The 18,529-nt window shown below is 41.3% G+C and overlaps 1 protein-coding gene across 1 annotated transcript in view; it reads right to left on the bottom strand.

Moving 5' to 3' along the window:
* The window catches only part of LOC126443040 (neuralized-like protein 4), a 279,279-nt gene that overhangs the window by 229,170 nt on the left and 31,580 nt on the right, over positions 1 to 18,529 (bottom strand). Inside the window, 1 exon segment of the mRNA XM_050090885.1 lies at positions 10,118 to 10,231. Coding sequence (XP_049946842.1) covers positions 10,118 to 10,231 — 114 coding nt within the window.

Below are 18,529 nucleotides of genomic sequence, written 5' to 3'. Positions count from 1 at the left end.
AGTGAGTGCGGGAGGCGGGTCACACATGCGGACACTGGAGGGTTTCGGGGACAGAACTCCGTCACTTCTCTCTCTCTCTCGTTATCCAGCCTTCAAGTGGAACACACTTCTTTCTCCGAAGGCGCAGCCTCCGGCTGCACACCCCACGACCCTCTGCAGACACGAACCGCCTCCTCTCCCGTTGCCCACTTTCTTCGGTTTGTCTGATTGTATGGACTGATCTACACCTGGTTAACTTCCTACTCTACGCGCACCCCCTGTATCCCGTATACTGTAATACAGGGTGCCCAAAAACACCAACGAGCTTTAAGGACAGATTCCTTACACCACAACAAGAAAAAAGTGTAATGTAAAACATTAGCTCTAAAATGCATAACTTAAAGAGCTTTAAGCACTTGGTCATCTTCACTAGAGTAAAAGATGTTCCTTCTACTGAACAAGAGTTTATAGCTCTTACAGGGTGTATATGTGGACAAAGAAATAAAATTTTCAGATTTTTCCCGGTAGAAAATACACATTCTCCCGAGTGAAAATACACTTTTTCCGAGTTAAGTGACATTATACTCTTCCTCGGCACTGTAAATCCTTTGAATGTTTATGGTTTTATATACCAACTTAGAATTTCCCAGCACTTTAGACAACGAAACTCCTGGGAAGGGGGGGGGGGGGGGGGCATGTATGCTGCATATTTTCGTATTACGAAGGTATAAATTTGAATTCCACCAAACACCGCATGTTACTTCCTGAAGCAGTGAACTCGAGATTGCGATGTGCTTTTGTAACCAGTCATAGCTCATGTCACGTGATCTCGCCAGCTGATGACAGCACAGGACACGTGATGTAGTCAACCAGTAGCAAGATCACTCTAAGTAGTGCGAACACACAAATAAGGAAAGTTAATGGTTTAAATTAAGATACATCACACAAATGTGCCAGTAAAATGTTTAATAACAACGTAAATGTCTGATCTGGGCTCTGAATTCTTCTAAATGGTTGTTCTCAAAGACTTTATTTTTAAATGGAGTCAAACGCTTTGTGATTTAAGAAACTCATCGTACATAGTTCATCTTGCGCAAAAGGAAATTTGCTTTGAATGTGACGCTTTTCAAACCACCGTTCGCAATATTTTCCCGCGACCTGATAGAAATAGATTCGTTTCAGCAGTTGCAAGAGCGCGCCAGATAACAGGTGTCACCTCGCTTGCGCAGCTACGATGACGCAGGAAGCCCGTATGTTCGCACGTGTAAAACATTAAAAGATCTTACATTATGTCACAAAAGATACAAGATAACAGAGGATACTCAAAGAGCATCGGAAATTTGTAAACCACACTAAAATACATAATTCGGCTTAAGTGCACATTCGTATGTCGATATTCGGATGTAAATTTTCTTAGAGTACCAGTGCTGTATTATCTCATGTTTGGTTCTTTATTACGGTATAATGCCATACACGCACTCTAAATGTAGCGAACAGTTGAAACCCGCCAAGAGAGTGAAATTAAACACTTCGTTTCAAATAAATTGACTGCCTCAGTAGTAAAGATTAAAAGCGAAATCTCTTTAGCAAGTCGACAAAAATAACTTAATTGTTGTGCAAGGCGATTAATGCTTGACTATCAGAAAAGTGGAAATAAAATCTGAAACTAATAACATATTTTAGCCTTCCGTTACTAAGCGAACGTATTTTAATTCATTTGATAGCTCCCGGCCACAAAAATCCGTTTCATCATCATTTAACATGGGTGCAATAAACGAAGATGAAACAACAAAATCACTGAGCGTTAACACAGGTCACGGGGACACTTCCCACCTCAACTCAGACTGCTCTGTGCATCAGCCCCAGATTTACTGTATTTCCGAACTGGGGCAATATTAGGTAGTGGCACCCAGCCACATTTCTGTAACCAGACGTGGGAGAAGGTATAACTCATACGCAACTATACTGTGCATGCGCAAAAGCCCGCCCGCAACTGCTCAAACGACTCCAATTTAAACAGTTGTCACGTCACGCTCATCGGAGGCGATGTGTTGTTATGTAGCATTGCATAGTCTTCCTAAGCTTTCGACCCACTGTGCTGTTGGCAGACACTTGTATAAGCAGTGTGTTTTGTTGTTGTTGTTGTGTACGGCGTATTTCCTTTGCAACTTAAGTTTTATTTTCGTTTTTTTTCCCCTCGTTCACGTTTTGTTGCTGCAGTATTATTCTGCAGAAGCAGGATACAGTAATATCCTTTGTTGGAGTATTGCTTCTTAGCAGTCAAATTCACAAAAATTTAACTGAAAACCAAAACAATGAAAATTTTCCAAAATTATAAACAATTCCCGGGTTTTTCCCGGTTTTCTCCCCAATGAAAAAATTCCCGGATTTTTCCCGGATCTCCCGGGTCGTATACACCCTGTCTTAAGTTACGCACTTTAGAATCCCACGTTTACCAGACCTTTTTTTCTCGATTCGGCATAAGGAACTCGTCTGTAAAGCTTGTCGGTGTTTTTTGGTACACACTGTATAAGCTCCGTATTTGTCCAAATTTCCAGTTCTATTGTTCAACATCGGCCCCGGACACCCACTCGAGAGCCCTCACTGTTCGACCACCTGTTCATCTGTCTGTGTGAGTAAATCCGTTCCTTTTAAGTACCTACGCATCGTCATCATATGTAGACTGAGCTTTACAATCTGCACCCATACGGGAAAGTGTAACAACAAATTTGCTGCAACCCCGTTTGTCACAAGAAGCACACCTATACGATCTCTTCCCTTCCTCGCAAGGTTTTCGCACCCGGCAGCTACGGAATCCACCTACGCCTGATGATTCGACGTGAACATCTACATCTACATCTACATCTGCATCTACAAGCATACTCTGGAAAACACATTTAAGAGACTGGCAGAGGCTTCATCGAACCACCTTCACAATTCTCTATTATTCCAATCTCTTATAGCACGAGGAAAGAATGAACACCGATATTTTTCCGTACGAGCTCCGATTTCCCTTATTTTATCGTGATGATCGTTCCTCCCTATGTAGATCGGTGTCAACAAAATATTTTTGCATTCGGAGGAGAAAGTTGGCGATTGGAATTTCGTGAGAAGATTCCGTTGTGGCGAAAAATGCCTTTCTTTTAATGATTTCCAGCCCAAATCCTGTATCATTTCTGTGACACTCTCTGCCCATACTTTGCGATAATGCAAAACGTGCTGCCTTTCTTTGTACTTTTTCCACGTATTACGTCAGTCCTATCTGGTGAGGATCCCACGCTGCACAGCAGTATTCTAAAAGAGGACGGATAAGTGTAGTATAGGCAGTCTACTTAGCAGATCTGTTACATTTTCTAAGTGTTCTGCCAATAAAACGCAGTCTTTGGTTAGCCTACCCCACAACATTTTCTGTGTGTTCCTTCCAATTTAAATTGTTTGTAATTGTAATACCTAGATATTTAGTTGAATTTACGGCATTTAGATTAGACTGATTTATTGCGTTATCGTTATTAGGGTCAACTGCCACTTTTTGCACCATTCAGATATCTTTTCTAAATCGTTTTGCAGTTTGTTTTGATCTTCTGATGACTTTATTAGTCAATAAACGACAGCATCGTCTGAAGACGGCTGCTCAGATTGTCTCCCAAATCGTTTCTACAGATAAGGAACAGCAAAGGGCCTATAACACTACCTTGGCAAATGCCAGAAATCACTTCTGTTTTACTCAATGACTTTCCGTCAATTACTACAAACTGTGCCCCCTCTGACAGGGAATCACAAATCCAGTCACATAACTGAGACAATAGTCCACATGTACGCAATTTCACTATGAGCCGCTTGTGTGGTACAGTGTCAAAAGCCTTCTGGAAATCCAGGAATACAGAATCGAATTGATGTGAAATCCCTTGTCAATAGCACTCAGCACTTCATGTGAATAAAGAGCTAGCTGTGTTTCACAAGAACGATCCTTTCTAAATCCGTGTTGACCGTGTGTCAATAGAACATTTTCTCGGACGTAATTCATAATGTTCGAACACAATATATGTTCTAAAATCCTGCTGCAAATTGACGTTAACAATATGGGCCTGTATCTTAGTGCATTACTCCTACCACCTTTCTCGAATATTGGTGTGACCTGTGCAACTTTCCAGTCTTTGGGTACAGACCTTTCGTCGAGCGAATGGCTGTGTACAATTGTTAAGTATGGAGCTAATGCATCGGCATACTCCGAAAGGAACGTAATTGGTATACAGTCTGGACCAGAAGAGTTGCTTTTATTAAGTGATTTAATTTGCTTCACTACTCAGAGGATATTTGCTTCTAGAGCTCTGATCCTGGGTTCTGTATAGTTTGTTCCTCACATCATAAATGCTATAGTAAGCATTCAGAATGAATCGCCTAAAGCTCGCATTGCAAATATTGCGGAAATGAAAAGTGCTGTCAATGTGCGGTTTTTGCAGAGCGGATTGAAGGTCACTGGCTCTTATTGTTAGCTAATTGACAGACTGTAATAATACTTACAAGGGAACCTCCCCATCACACCCCCCTCAGATTTAGTTATAAGTTGGCACACTGGATAGGCCTTGAAAAACTGAACACAGATCAATCGAGAAAAGAGGAAGAAGTTGTGTCGAATTATGAAAAAATTAGTAAAATATACAAACTGAGTAGTCCATGCGTAAGATAGGCAACATCAAGGACAACATGTGCTGAGGAGTGCCAAGGTCCCGTGGTTAGCGTGAGCAGCTACGGAACGTGAGGTCCTCGGTTCAAGTCTTCCCTCGACTGAAAAGTTTACCTTCTTTATTTACGCAAAGTTATGATCTGTCCGTTCGTTTATTGATGTATCTGTTCAGTGTAATAAGTTTAGTCTCTGTGTTTTGCGACCGCACCGCAAAACCGTGCGATTAGTAGACGAAAGGACGTGCCTCTCCAATGGGAACCTAAAACATTTGATCGCAAGGTCATAGGTCAACCGATTCCTCCACAGAAAAACAAGTCTGATATATTCTATACGGCATGTGCGTCACATGAGAGGAATATGTTGTCGACCCACCTAACTTGTACACTTGGCGAATGGGTAAAAAGATTCTTCTACCTTGCCCGATTTAGATTTTCTTGTGGATGTGATAATCACTCCCAAAAAAGTAATGAAAACATAAGAGTTTGTCACATAAACTGCAACAAATGAATGCAACAGTTTCACAGTCGCACAGTTTTCCCTGTGCTCTGTCAAAACATACGTTTTAAACATTTTCAAATTTTTCCGTGTGTAGACCGTCAAATTCGGCATATGTCCAAGCAAATCTGAACATGTCGTCGATTTTGGAGAGCGAAGTTGATTATGTGTGAGTGCCTTAACTTTGATAATTGTCTGAAAATAAAAAATTAGACTTTTCACTCGAGGGAAGACTTGAACCAAGGACCTCTCGATCCGCAGTTGCTTCCGCTAACCACGAGACCACGGTGCTCCTGAACTTACATTGACTTTGATGTTGCCTATCTTGCGCATGGATTACTCAGTTTCTATACTTTGCTTTTTTTTTTTTTTTTCATAGTTCCACACAACTTCTTCCTGTTTTCTCGATTGATCTGTGTTCAGTTTTTCAAGGCCTATCCACTGTGCAAACTTATAAATAAATCTGAGGGGGGTGCGATGGGGAGGTTCCCTTGTTAGAAAGTGTATTTTTTGTGTAAACATACACTTTTTTTCAATGGACCAATGCCTATAGTGATTAGTAAACTAAGAGAAGGGTAAATCAGAATGCCAGTGACGTTTGTCGCAATATTCTACTGCGAGTCGTTTATGAGGTGCAATGTTTTGAAAAGTCCCCACACTGACACCTGTACGACCCCTTTGGTAGCACACACAACAGAACAGTACGAGTGTACACATTAGTTATGTGGATTCTGACCAGTAACGAGACAACTGACCACCACAGCTCGCGTTCAGTGTGACTACCCGCAGTAGGAATACGACCTTCCAGTCCGGTATGGGACGGGACGACTGCTGCACACGTGGTAGCATTTCACCGGAGGTGTCCGAGCAGGCTGCACTAATACATGTTTCCGCACCGTCGGGTGTAGTCGGTATGTCCTCGTAGACGAGGTCTCTCGCTTTACACACAGAAATTTGTCTACGGGCGTCAAATTTGAGGAAATGGGTCAGCAAAAATAGGGGCCTCTGCGTCCAATCCGACGATTTGGAAACAGTTTGTGAAGACTGTAGTACGAGGGAATTTCAAAAATTAAAGATACAATGGCTCGCAGTCCTTAAATACAACATTTATTTAGAAAACATCGGTTGCATCTTATTAACTGGATTACTTGTTATTTTTCGACATAACACCCCCGTTATCCAAACATTTGTTAAGTCTGTGCACAAGCTTTTGTATCCCACAGTCATAGAAGGTTGCCGCTGTAACGGTACTGTGACTATCGCGCCTCCGCCAATACAAATATATAATTTACGATCGCACATGCAGAAGAGCGCTGCGCCATCGACCGATTTTTATAAATAATTTTGTCCCTTTTTTTTTACTTTTGCGTAGGTGTTTGTTTTCAACAACTAATTGATTACTCTTTTGTCTTCATACGTTCAAGACGTGTATTTTTCGACACTGTGTTAAATATGCTTTTAAGTCGAAATTAAAACTATATTACGAAACGAAGTTATTTCAGTGGTGATTCGAAATGGTTATCACCAAATTTATAAATTAATCCTGACAGTGACAACTTAAAGAAATTTTCATCAGACGGGGAACAAGAGGACCAGCAAACAATGAGCAAAAGGACAACCTACAAGAAAATTAAGAAGTATTCCAGACGCAGCCACAAAGACTATATTATAATAAATACTACATTTATAACAGAATTACAAGGTAAATTTCAACTTATTTCTGATGCTATTTCCTTACAGTCGCTTTTTGTAGTGTTGCCGACCCGTTCTGCCATTCACGGTCAAATTACAGCACTATCTCAATCAGTAATACGAAGTCCGCCTTATCCGTACCATAACTTATTCCATCAAAATTCAAAACCCAATCAGATTTTCTATTTTGTATTTTCATGGCAGAACCCCGAGGAAAGGAAACACTACACCATCTGTTTTCGGAACCACATTTCAACTTCATCTTTCATGTCTTCATCGTCGTAGAATGATTTTCCACCAAGACATGACTTCAGGTAACGGACGACACGAAGGTCTGTGGACGCAAGGTCCGGGCTGTATGGCATGAACCCACTATCCAACATGCTAAATAATACAAATTATGGATATATTATTACTGGAACATACCCACACAAAATCACACATTTGCTATACATGGATGACCTAAAACTACTGGCAGCAACAAATTCTACCGTATCTTCCTTCGCCGTCGGCGTTGTCGTGGTTACCGTGAGACACCGTTATACCAAGAGGAAAGGCGCGTCAATCTTGGAGAATGAGATATGATGACCTTAAGCCATAGACAACACACAACGGTCACGGTAGCACCTGATTCCAGAATAGCTGCAGTAGTTAAGATCTACGAACTATCCCCTGTTGACCAGGTCCCCAAAACTTAACTCGTAACGAGATCCCTTCAAAGCAAATTGTCATAACGATCGTCTATAAAGGCTTCGTACAATGAGAGTACATGTTACGGTTTATGGAATAATAACAGATACGACCAAACTGTCTTGTCTCTTCTGCTTTATTTAACATAACTTCGTTCACAGTTTCATTTCGCATTCACCACTCATTCACCGAAACCCTTTGATGAACAGTTTTGGTTGCATAACACCAACAGTCAATGATAATGATACAGCTTTTCTCCTTTTTATAAATTGAAGCCCGCTCTCCGTGATATAATAAAAAAAAACGGTCTCAATACCGCGTGCCTTGTGAGACGCGAATAGACTTATCCTGGAATTGACCGCCCTGTAGGTGTACTCAATTTAATGACCACATTTCACTGTCCGTAACTGAATGTCCATTTGTTAGTCTGATTACACACTGTAGCTATTTAAAATTCGCCCCTATATTTTTCACAACGCACAATTAGCACTTCACTTCATTACTGGTTTTCTTTTTTTTCTTCTAAGAGTAAATGGAAAAAAAAGACGCCGTATCATCGGCTTAGTCAATATAAAGCAAAACACCTTAATATGCCCAATTTTACCTCTTCTTATAGGATCGGCTACCTTACTCATTAATTTATTACATATTATTTCCAATAACGCTAAACAGGTATCGCCGTTATATTGTAATTGTATTCAAAAGCATGTTACTACTATTATGACCGACCAAATTGTAACAAATCGCGCGGCGTGCGTTTTTAACGATAACTTTACGCTATTCAAGTTCCGTTACAGCTGTCTTGACTCGTAATGTTACAAAATCAACAACTCAACCAATTACTAAAGATAACAGAAGTATTCAGCAATAATATAAATATGGCTTTTGGAACAGACAAATGTAAGAAAAATAGCATAATCAAGGGAAAACACACTAAACAAAAAGATTACATATTGGATAACCACAGCGACTGCATAGAAGCGATGGAAAAAACAGATGCCTATAAATATCTAGGATACAGACAAAAAATAGGAATAGATAATACAAATACTAAAGAAGAACTAAAAGAAAAATATAGACAAAGACAAACAAAAATACTGAAAACAGAATTGACAGCAAGAAACAAGACAAAAGCTATAAATACTTATGCTATACCAATATTGACCTACTCATTTGGAGTAGTGAAATGGAGTAACACAGACCTAGAAGCACTCAATACAGTTACACGATCACAATGCCACAAATATAGAATACATCACATACATTGAGCAACAGAAATATTCACATTAAGCAGGAAGGAAGGAGGAAGGGGATTTATCGACATAAAAAAACCTACATTATGGACAGTTAGACAATTTAAGAAAATTCTTTATAGAACGAGCAGAAACTAGCAAAGTACACAAAGCAAATACATCGGCTACACCATTGCAATTTCATAACCACTTCTACAACCCTTTAGACCACATAACATCAACAGATACGAAGGAAGTAAATTGGAAAAAGAAAACACTACACGGCAAGCACCCGTATCATCTAACACAGCCACACATCGATCGAGACGCATCCGACACGTGGCTAAGAAAAGGCAGTATATACAGTGAGACGGAAGGATTCGTGATTGCAATACAGGATCAAACAATAAACACCAGATATTACAGCAAGCATATTATTAAAGATCCCAATAACACAACAGATAAATGCAGACTTTGCAAACAACAAATAGAAACAGTAGATCACATCACAAGCGGATGTACAATACTAGCAAATACAGTATACCCCAGAAGACATGACAATGTAGCAAAAGTAATACATCAACAGCTTGCCTTACAACATAAACTAATGAAACAACACGTTCCCACATAAAAGTATGCACCACAAAATGTACTGGAGAATGATGAATACAAATTATACTGGAACAGAACCATTATAACAGATAAAACACCACATAACAAACCTGACTTCATACTCAACACAAAAAAGAAGAAATTAACACAACTAATTGAAATATCCATAGCCAATACAACAAATATACAGAAGAAAACAGGAGAAAAAATTGAAAAACACATCCAACTGGCTGAGGAAGTCAAGGACATGTGGCATCAGGATAAAGTTGACATTATACCAATTATACTATCAACTACAGGAGTCGTACCACACAATATCAACCAGTATATCAATGCTATACAGCTACATCCAAACTTATATACACAACTACAGAAATCTGTAATTACTGGTACGTGTTCAACTATCTGAAAGTTCCTAAATGCAATGTAACATATACCGTACAGTTAAAAGGAAGTCACGCTTGATCAAGGTCCGCGTCACTTTCCATTTTTAACCAGACATAACATCTGAGAAAGGAAAGAAATAACAACAACAACAATAATAATAATAATAATAATAGATAATGTGCTAAAAAGCGTAATTTATCTCGCTTTCTGAAGAAGAAGATAATTAAGGGAGAGATACTTCACATTTCAAATTTATTACTTTTGTTGGAGACGTTGCATTTCAGCTTCACAAATGAAATCAGAGAATGTACACATCACGTCAGTCAGTGAAAAATAATCAGCTCACCTCTGAGGTACGCATAACCCCGACGCAGTCACCTTCAGACAGCTTCTCCAAGTCTTCGCCATACACCTCCACGATAGACTGGCCGTCTTTGAGCACTGAAGTCCCTGATAGAATCTGCAACCAATAAGGCCAGGCTACAGCACCACTATACCTTATTACGTACACTGACAAAAACTGCCACAAATAATGCAGAAACATGGGTTACAACACGAGATAACTGCAAAAAACTGGCTCACATTCAATGAAAAGTAAATTAAATGACATTTAGGGGCGGCTAGTATTATTTATTTTAAGATACACAATAATAATAATAATAATAATAACAATAATACACACATTTGCATCACCCCAGTTACCAGAACACCTGAAGATAGACATTGAATGTGGATACTGTATCACGGACACACTCCCTTTGGCTCTTCAGAGATATCACTAAACCCACCCAAAGATGTAACAACCATGCACGAGCAGCGCCTCTGCGATGAAGGGGGTCCAACATCCTATCGTTTCCAGTCATTCCAGCAGGAAGGAGATACATGGCTCGTGTTGTCCATAGGTCCACCATGCCTAGATGGACAATACTGCAGTTAGATTGCTGTCCGCATCATTAATTAAGGCTATCAACAAGGGAAGTGTCCAGGCATCTCGGAGTGAACCAAAGCGATGTTGTTCGGACAAGGAGGAGACACAGAGAGACAGGAACTGTCGATGACATGCCTCGCTCAGGCCGGCCAAGGGCTACTACTGCAGTGGGTGACCGCTACCTACGGATTATGGCTGGGAGGAACCCTGACAGCAACGCCACCATGTTGAATAATGCTTTTCGTGCAGCCACAGGACGTCGTGTTACGACTCAAACTGTGCGCAGTGGGCTGCACGATGCGCAACTTCACTCCCGACGTCCGTGGCGAGGTCCATCTTTGCAACCACGACACGGTGCAGTGGGGTACAGATGGGCCCAACGACATACCGAATGGACCGCTCAGGATTGGCATCACGTTCTCTTCACCCATGACTGTCGCATATGCCTTCAACCAGACAATCGTCGGAGACGTGTTTGGAGGCAACCCGGTCAGGCTGAACGCCTTAGACACACTGTCCAGCGAGTGCAGCAAGGTGGAGGTTCCCTGCTGTTTTGGGGGGGCATTATGTGGGGCTGACGTACGCCGCTGGTTGTCACGGAAGACGCCGTAACGGCTGTACGATACGTGAATGCCATCCTCCGACCGATAGTGCAACCGTATCGGCAGCATATTGGCGAGGCATTCGTCTACGTAGACGACAATTCGCGCCCCCATCGTCCACATCTTGTGAATGATTTCCTTCAGCATAACGACATCGCTCGACTAGAGTGGCCAGCATGTTCTCGAGGCACGAACCCTATCGAACACGCCTAGGATAGATTGAAAAGAGCTGTTTGTGGACGACGCGACCCACCAACGACTCTGAGGGATCTACATCGAATCGCCGTCGAGCACTGGGACAATGTGGACCACCAGTGCCTTGATGAACTTGTGGATAGTATGCTACGATGAACACAGGCATGCATCAATACAAGAGGACGTGCTACTGGGTATTAGAGGTACCGGTGTGTACAGCAATCTGGACCACCACCTCTGATGGTCTGTTTGTACCGTGGTACAACACGCAGTGTGTGATTTTCATGAGCAATAAAAAGGACAGAAATTATGTGGACTTTAAAATTTTCCCGGCAAATTGACTGTTCAAACAAATTTCGGGCTTGCAGCCAGTCGTCGTCCAATGCTTCGCACGATATTTCAACTGGGCACCTGCCAGTCATCTTCAGGTGAGCCGTCGCAGAATGGTGAAAACGTCCTCTGTTCCGCAATATATAGCGTACTGTAAGTATTCTGCGCATGCGGCGACAACTTGATAGATGAACCACCCTGCCCGCCGGCAGCGCCCTCGCTGGCGGAATAGCGGGACTCGGTCGCCCTCTGCGTTGCTGTTTGCCACGGCCGTCGACGCACTCTGTCGTCTTCGATTTGAGCAAATCGTGGAGGTGATGGGATTCCGTGCACTGTCCAGCTGGTAGCCTCTGTCACGGTTTAACAGATTTTCCGCCACTCGTATTTCTACGGATTCTTTAATAATGGAGTCCCAGAAAGACGTTGCTGTGGACAAAATCATTGTTTTCTCATACTACATCGAATGTCCAGTAGAAATACAATGTTCAGCAATAGCGGACTTGCTCGGCTGCAAAAGGCGGGTGTAACGTCGATGTTCAGTGCAGCGTTCTTTCACAGTGTGTGTGGTTTGATCTATGTAAGCCACACCACATTGGCATGGTATCTTGTAAATTCTGGCCTTTCGTAGTAACAGACTGTCCTTAACTGATCCCACCAGGTCCGCAATCTTCGACGGTGGGCAGAAAACCACTTTTACGTGAAATTTTCGGAGGATTCTTGCTATTTTAAACGAAGTATTGCCGATGAAAGGAAGAAAAGCTAAAGATTGTTCCGGCATGTTCTCCTGTTTATTCACTTCCTGCTTCTTAGTTTTAACTGTTAGTGCCCTGTTAATCTGCCAGATGGAATTCCCATTTTCGCTGAATACTGTCTTTAGGTTCTGGAACTGAGGTGACGAAAAACTTCTTTTTATGTGTGTAATAATAATAATAATAATAATAATAATAATAGATGCAGATGGACAACCATGTCTGCTCTTTATTTTTAGGAAAGATCTCAGAATGATGGAAAGAAATGAACAATTCAGAATTAGAAAATGGAGTAAATCTGGGCTACAGATTTATGAACATTACAATCAACTGTTTAGTCTTTGTAGATGAAATGAAATGATTTTATGGCACTGTTGGGCGGGAGGCCCCATTTGGGGGAGTTCAGCCGCCGTATTGCAAGTCCTTTTTAGGTGACGCTACTTTGGCGACTTGCGAGGCAATGACGATGAAGGACCCACAACACCCAGTCCCCTGCCGGGAATCGAACCCGGGCCCCCTGCACGGTAGACGGCAACGCCACCGCTACGCTTCGGAGGCAGACAGCCTCTGTAGATAATCTTTCCAGACTGCGTAGATACTGCAGTAAAACAGCTTAACCGACCAAAGACACGGGCAGCGAAGGCCGGGCTTCAAATCCCCTTCGAAAAGACACACTTTATGGCACACAAAATCAGTACCGAGATTACTGTACTTGAAAAAAGAAAAAATTAATAAGCAGGAAAGTTTAAACACGTAAGTGACTGGATAGAGCATAACCTATCACAGAAGGATCTTCACGAGACACACCTACAATAAGAAATCTTTGTCCTCAAATGCCAAAAAGAGGCACTACTGTGTTGTCATTTGACAGAAGAATCTGCACGTGACTGATTATGACAATGAACAAGAACCGTCTAATGGACTAACTTAAGACCAAAGAAAGATTTTCAGAAAAATTCTGTGTCTTATCGAAGGAAACAGACGGGTACAGAACAATATACAGAGAAACTCCTATTTTACGTTTCTGTGCAGTCCAGACTGAGGATAACGCAGAATCGAGGAAAATGTTAAACCCTCCACCTCCCCCCCGAATATGAGTATAAGAAATTTACTTGGCATATATGATTAAAATTGCAATACTCTCCAATATTTCACATACAATCTGTCTAAGTGAAGGAAATTAAATGTGCAATACTATGACTATACAATAATCTGTGATATTGGGTTTAATCAGTTCTTTAAAAAATCACAGATGTGTAACAGCAAGTAAAAAACTCGTCAAAGAATTTGTAACTGGCCGAGCACGTTCTACCAGAGTCAGTGTTTGAATTTAAAAGCTTGACGACTGATACTGTACTGATACTGTACCTAAACACAGTACATCCAAAATACGTGCAAAAGGATGAGACCGAGTTGTAAGTGGCACACGAAAGGGTGGTGGGTGGGCCCCTTCGTTAAGTATTAGCTGGGCCCCAAACACTTTGCGACGACTGTCTCGTTTTTTCCAGTGCCGCTGCAATTTAGCGGTAGTTGTTCCATAACAGCGCATCGAAGCTAAATATTGCAAGTCGTGTCGGCAACACTTATCGTGGATTATGTCAGTATTTCCTCTCTCACTCCTTCCCTCTCCACAATGGCCTAAAATATTCCGTTAACTCTGCCACCATCCGTAGTGTGACCTGTCTGTCTTTTGTGCTACTCGTAACTCGTTCAATCGAGCGAGATGTGAAGCGAGAACTTAGAACCGAGGTAAACTTTACTATGAAGAAATCTAAAATCGGGGAATTTCTAGCATCGATCTTATGGGCTTTTCACAGGGGTAGGAATTTATGACATAGAATAGAGAAAAACTTAAAATTGGAGAATATAAAATTGAAGTTCCTCCGTAAACGGAGATAAGGATTGTGTTTTATGGTCACGTGTCACGAAGGGGCCCAGAAACTACATCTAAAATGGTAGCAACCCACTTTTAAGATAAGAAAAACCAAAGGGGAACTGTTCACAGAGGCCGAAAAGAATCTACGAGAACTTGAAATTTCCAAAAGGTATCAGAGAGCGTGATTCGCTTGAGGATTAACAACAAACATAAAAAAGGACTCCAAGAAAAGAAAAAGCAGAAGGCAGAGTAAAGTTAGCAGAGTTACAGAATTAACAAAGCCAGATGTTTTGGCTGCACTTGTGTTTAAGATAGTGTGGGATGTGTGTCGGCTACACTATTTTCACTGCAGAATGTATATTGATGTTATACGTTCAGAAAATATACGTAAGGAAACCAGTGTTTGGTGATATTTTATAGCTGACACTACTGACAGAACACAGTAAAAGTGCTCAGCAGATGTGATCACTTACAAGATGTGGTGAAAAAGCAACAGGAAATTTTTAATTTCACGGGCTCCATACATCCGACCCTTTTCTTTCTTTTTTTTTTTTTTATCTTCTTGATACACATGTTCCTGACGTACATTCATATTTTCACCTGTTTTTAACACTTAATTTACTGCTGACAGTTGAAAAGGTTATTGGTGTTTTCGAGTGCTCGGCAAAATTTTACTTTCGAAAAAGATGGATCAAAAAGTTTGCATTAGATTTTGCTCGAAAAATGGACTACAGTGGAGCACTGCATTTGACAATGGCTCTCAGCAAATCTAGTACGAGTAAGATGAAAGGTTACAAGTGGTAGAAATGTTTCAAAGAGGGTCGAGAAGATGTCGAAGATTGGGACTCTCCCGGACATCCTAGCACATAAATTACTGGTGACAATACAGAAGAAGTAAAGAAACCTGTTCCAGAGAATTGCCGAATCGCAATCAGAGAGGTTGCCTATCAAGTCTGCTTATGCTTTCACTTGTGCCTAGCTTTTTTTTTGGGGGCACGAATGCGAAGCAAAGAAGTTCGTTCCGAAACACTCTAATTTCGACCAAAAACAACATCGGTAGAAGGGCATTATTCGGAAATTGCAGAATCGAGTCGACGACGATTGAGAAGTTCTAAAGAGGGTTAAAAAGGATGACGAAACATGCGTATAAGAGCACAAAGTCAAAACCGAAACCCCCGTTGGGCCGACAAACTACCCGAAAAAAATTTGACAATTTCAATCACACGTGAAGGTTCTTCTCACTGGTTTCTACAATTGCAGTGGGACAGTACGTCACGAGTTCCTGCCTTATTGCCATCCGGTAAATAAGGAAAACTATCTCGAAGTCGTGCACAATTTGAGTGAATCAATCTAAAAGAAAACTACTGGAACTGTGGCGAAACAACTCGTGTAAATCGCATCACGATAATGCCCCTGCTCACACCTCGATACTAGTTCACAATTTTTTGGGGGGAAAAAAAGAAAAGAATGGTACGTCGCTTCAGCGACCGTATTCGCCTGACACGGTCTCCCGTGAGTTATTTCTATTCCCAAGGACGAAGAGAATTGCGAAAGGAATTGTAAAGAATTTTTGTAACTAATTCAATCTGTTTTTCTTTGCATGGCATATATTGCTGCAAAACTGTTCTTTTGAGACCTTTTGGTGATTATCTGATGGAGATGTATTAAGAAAATCCATATTTTGACGAATACGATTTATGCAGAAGTGATTGATCAGCCGCTGCAGGACGAAGAGAATTGCGACACAAAAACAGACTTTCCAAAGGAGCAGAATACCGTAACAAAAAGTTAGTTCGGGAAGAGCTTCTGAGACTGGAAAATGTGACAGCACAAGTGTATTATATGGGGGGGGGGGGGGGGGGGGGGGGCGGGAGATTATTTGAATGGCACAGAGTTAACGTCAGCGAATAAGTAAAGTTACTTTGAGAAAAACAATTTCCGTTACTTTTTGATCACGCCTCCTATACGACAGTGATATGTTGGAAGGTGTAATTATGTTGCCCAACGAAAGAGGTGAAGCCCAGGACAGGTGTACTTTTTTTAGGTTTCAGTCGACCACAACTGACCACCACGTAGAAGGATCGGCGTGTTCTGCACCGAGCATATCGTAGCCCCTCCGTTCAGGAACAAACAATCGACTCCCTGCAACACTCTCCGTCAGTCGGAGAGACTGGCAGCATTTGCACTACGGAGATTATTGTCACGCACTGTAGCAAGACTTTGAATTTCGCCGCACTACAGTAGGTCCCTCAGATATGAATCATACCGTCGCAACTGTATGAGCGCTCGACGACAGAGAAAATATTTATAAGAAAATGAAGGTACAAAAATTGTAACTCTTTTGTCTCTCGAGAGCGGAAGCTAGACTTACTTATTAGCTAGTCTTGGTCGGATTAAGACGAAAAAACTTATTGATGTGTAGACGTATTGTGGAAGTTGGTATGAAATTCGGAGGATGGAAGTAGCAACGTAAAAAAAATTGTATTCAATACCAAGATGGTTTTGATTTGTATAAATTAGTGATTCCTGGGCGATTGCAAGATTTCAGAGCAGCTACTACTTTTCATGCAGAAATGACGTAGGAGATTTTTGAAGAACTGGATGCCGCATGAAAGAAGACATGTTAACATGGTAAAGGATGAACTCTTATCTACACCATTTCCCCCTGTAAAGCACATTTTGTTATTCTCTGTTCTTTTTTCAAATAATTTTTGTAGTGGAAATTGGTTTGACTTTTGCTCAGAAACGCCACTAGGACCACCCCAACAACAGCTTTTCCAAATCACGAAGTCCGATAACTTTTCTGTAATACGAAGTCCGATTTGCATTTCATTCTTTCCCTCTGTCACGGTCATTAACGATTTTAAAACCCTCTTTTTATTCACCATTTCTTCCCACCTTTTCAATCTTTTCTTTTCTTCTCTTTTTCTTTTTTATTAAACACTACAACTGGCTCCCGCGACAGGACGCAATCTTCGGATGTGTCGTTTTTGAGCAAATTTGAAACTTTAATTTGTATTTTTTCCCAACAGAGAATAACCAAAAATCCTGAAGTTTAAATAGTAACTAAAAGACCAACTTTATTGTACCTAAGCAAATGATTATACAACAATATTGTAAAGAATTTTTGTAACTAATTCAATCTGTTTTTCTTTTCATGGCATATATTGCTGCAAAACTGTTCTTTTGAGACCTTTTGGTGATTATCTGATGGAGATGTATTAAGAAAATCCATATTTTGACGAATACGATTTATGCAGAAGTGATTGACCAGCCGCTGCAGGACAGAAAATTTAATGGTGAGTCACACAATTATGTTTCATTCAAACATTCAATAGCCAACTGCAGAATCCATTTTTCCATTCCCACACATCCTGTTGTTTTCTTCTAGATTTTTCCAAAATTATCTATCTCTATTGTAGTTTGTGGTAATTATAGTACTGTTGTAGCAGATGAAGAGCGTGAATTTGACTGCCAAACAGTCATTTGTTACGAAAAATTTTGTCCGCCCTGCTGCATCTTTCTCAACCATTGTTTGCAATAGAGCAATCATTTACATTGACGAGAAAATATTTCAACCTAAATTTGAGTCAAATCTTTATTAATCAGACTTATATTATTCCCTTTTTGACTTACGATTATACACCCTATTACAATGGAACGCGGTAAGGTAGAGATAGTTTCGGCAGATGAGTTAAGTGAAGTAGATTCATCTTTCAACCGACAAGAAAGTCCCGCTACAACACACAGGGTGCCACTATCGCCACAACACGAACGGCCGCATTCGGAGTGCTGGCGTGGCCCGGAAGGACCGACTGACGACAAATGTGTCGCACCACATCTGGAGACCAATCGCAGTTCTGCGCTACCCAGACGACCGCCGTCAAGGAGTAAGGTGGCGACCTGGCGAGAAGTCCCATTCTGCCGACGTTTCGGAGATGTGGAGCGACATCGCCCTCGGCACCACAGATCGGAGAGCCACCGGGTAGAGCTTCGGGGCACACCCGATAGCGACCGCACCCTCACGTGTCTTTTCCTACAGTAGTATAGAGGTACCTTTTTTCGACGGGACGGTGCC

This window comes from Schistocerca serialis, unplaced genomic scaffold (genome assembly GCF_023864345.2).
Source record: "Schistocerca serialis cubense isolate TAMUIC-IGC-003099 unplaced genomic scaffold, iqSchSeri2.2 HiC_scaffold_1420, whole genome shotgun sequence".
NCBI lineage: Eukaryota > Metazoa > Arthropoda > Insecta > Orthoptera > Acrididae > Schistocerca > Schistocerca serialis.
The sequence above is the reverse complement of the archived record's forward strand: the minus strand, read 5'-3'. Positions and strand labels throughout refer to the sequence as shown.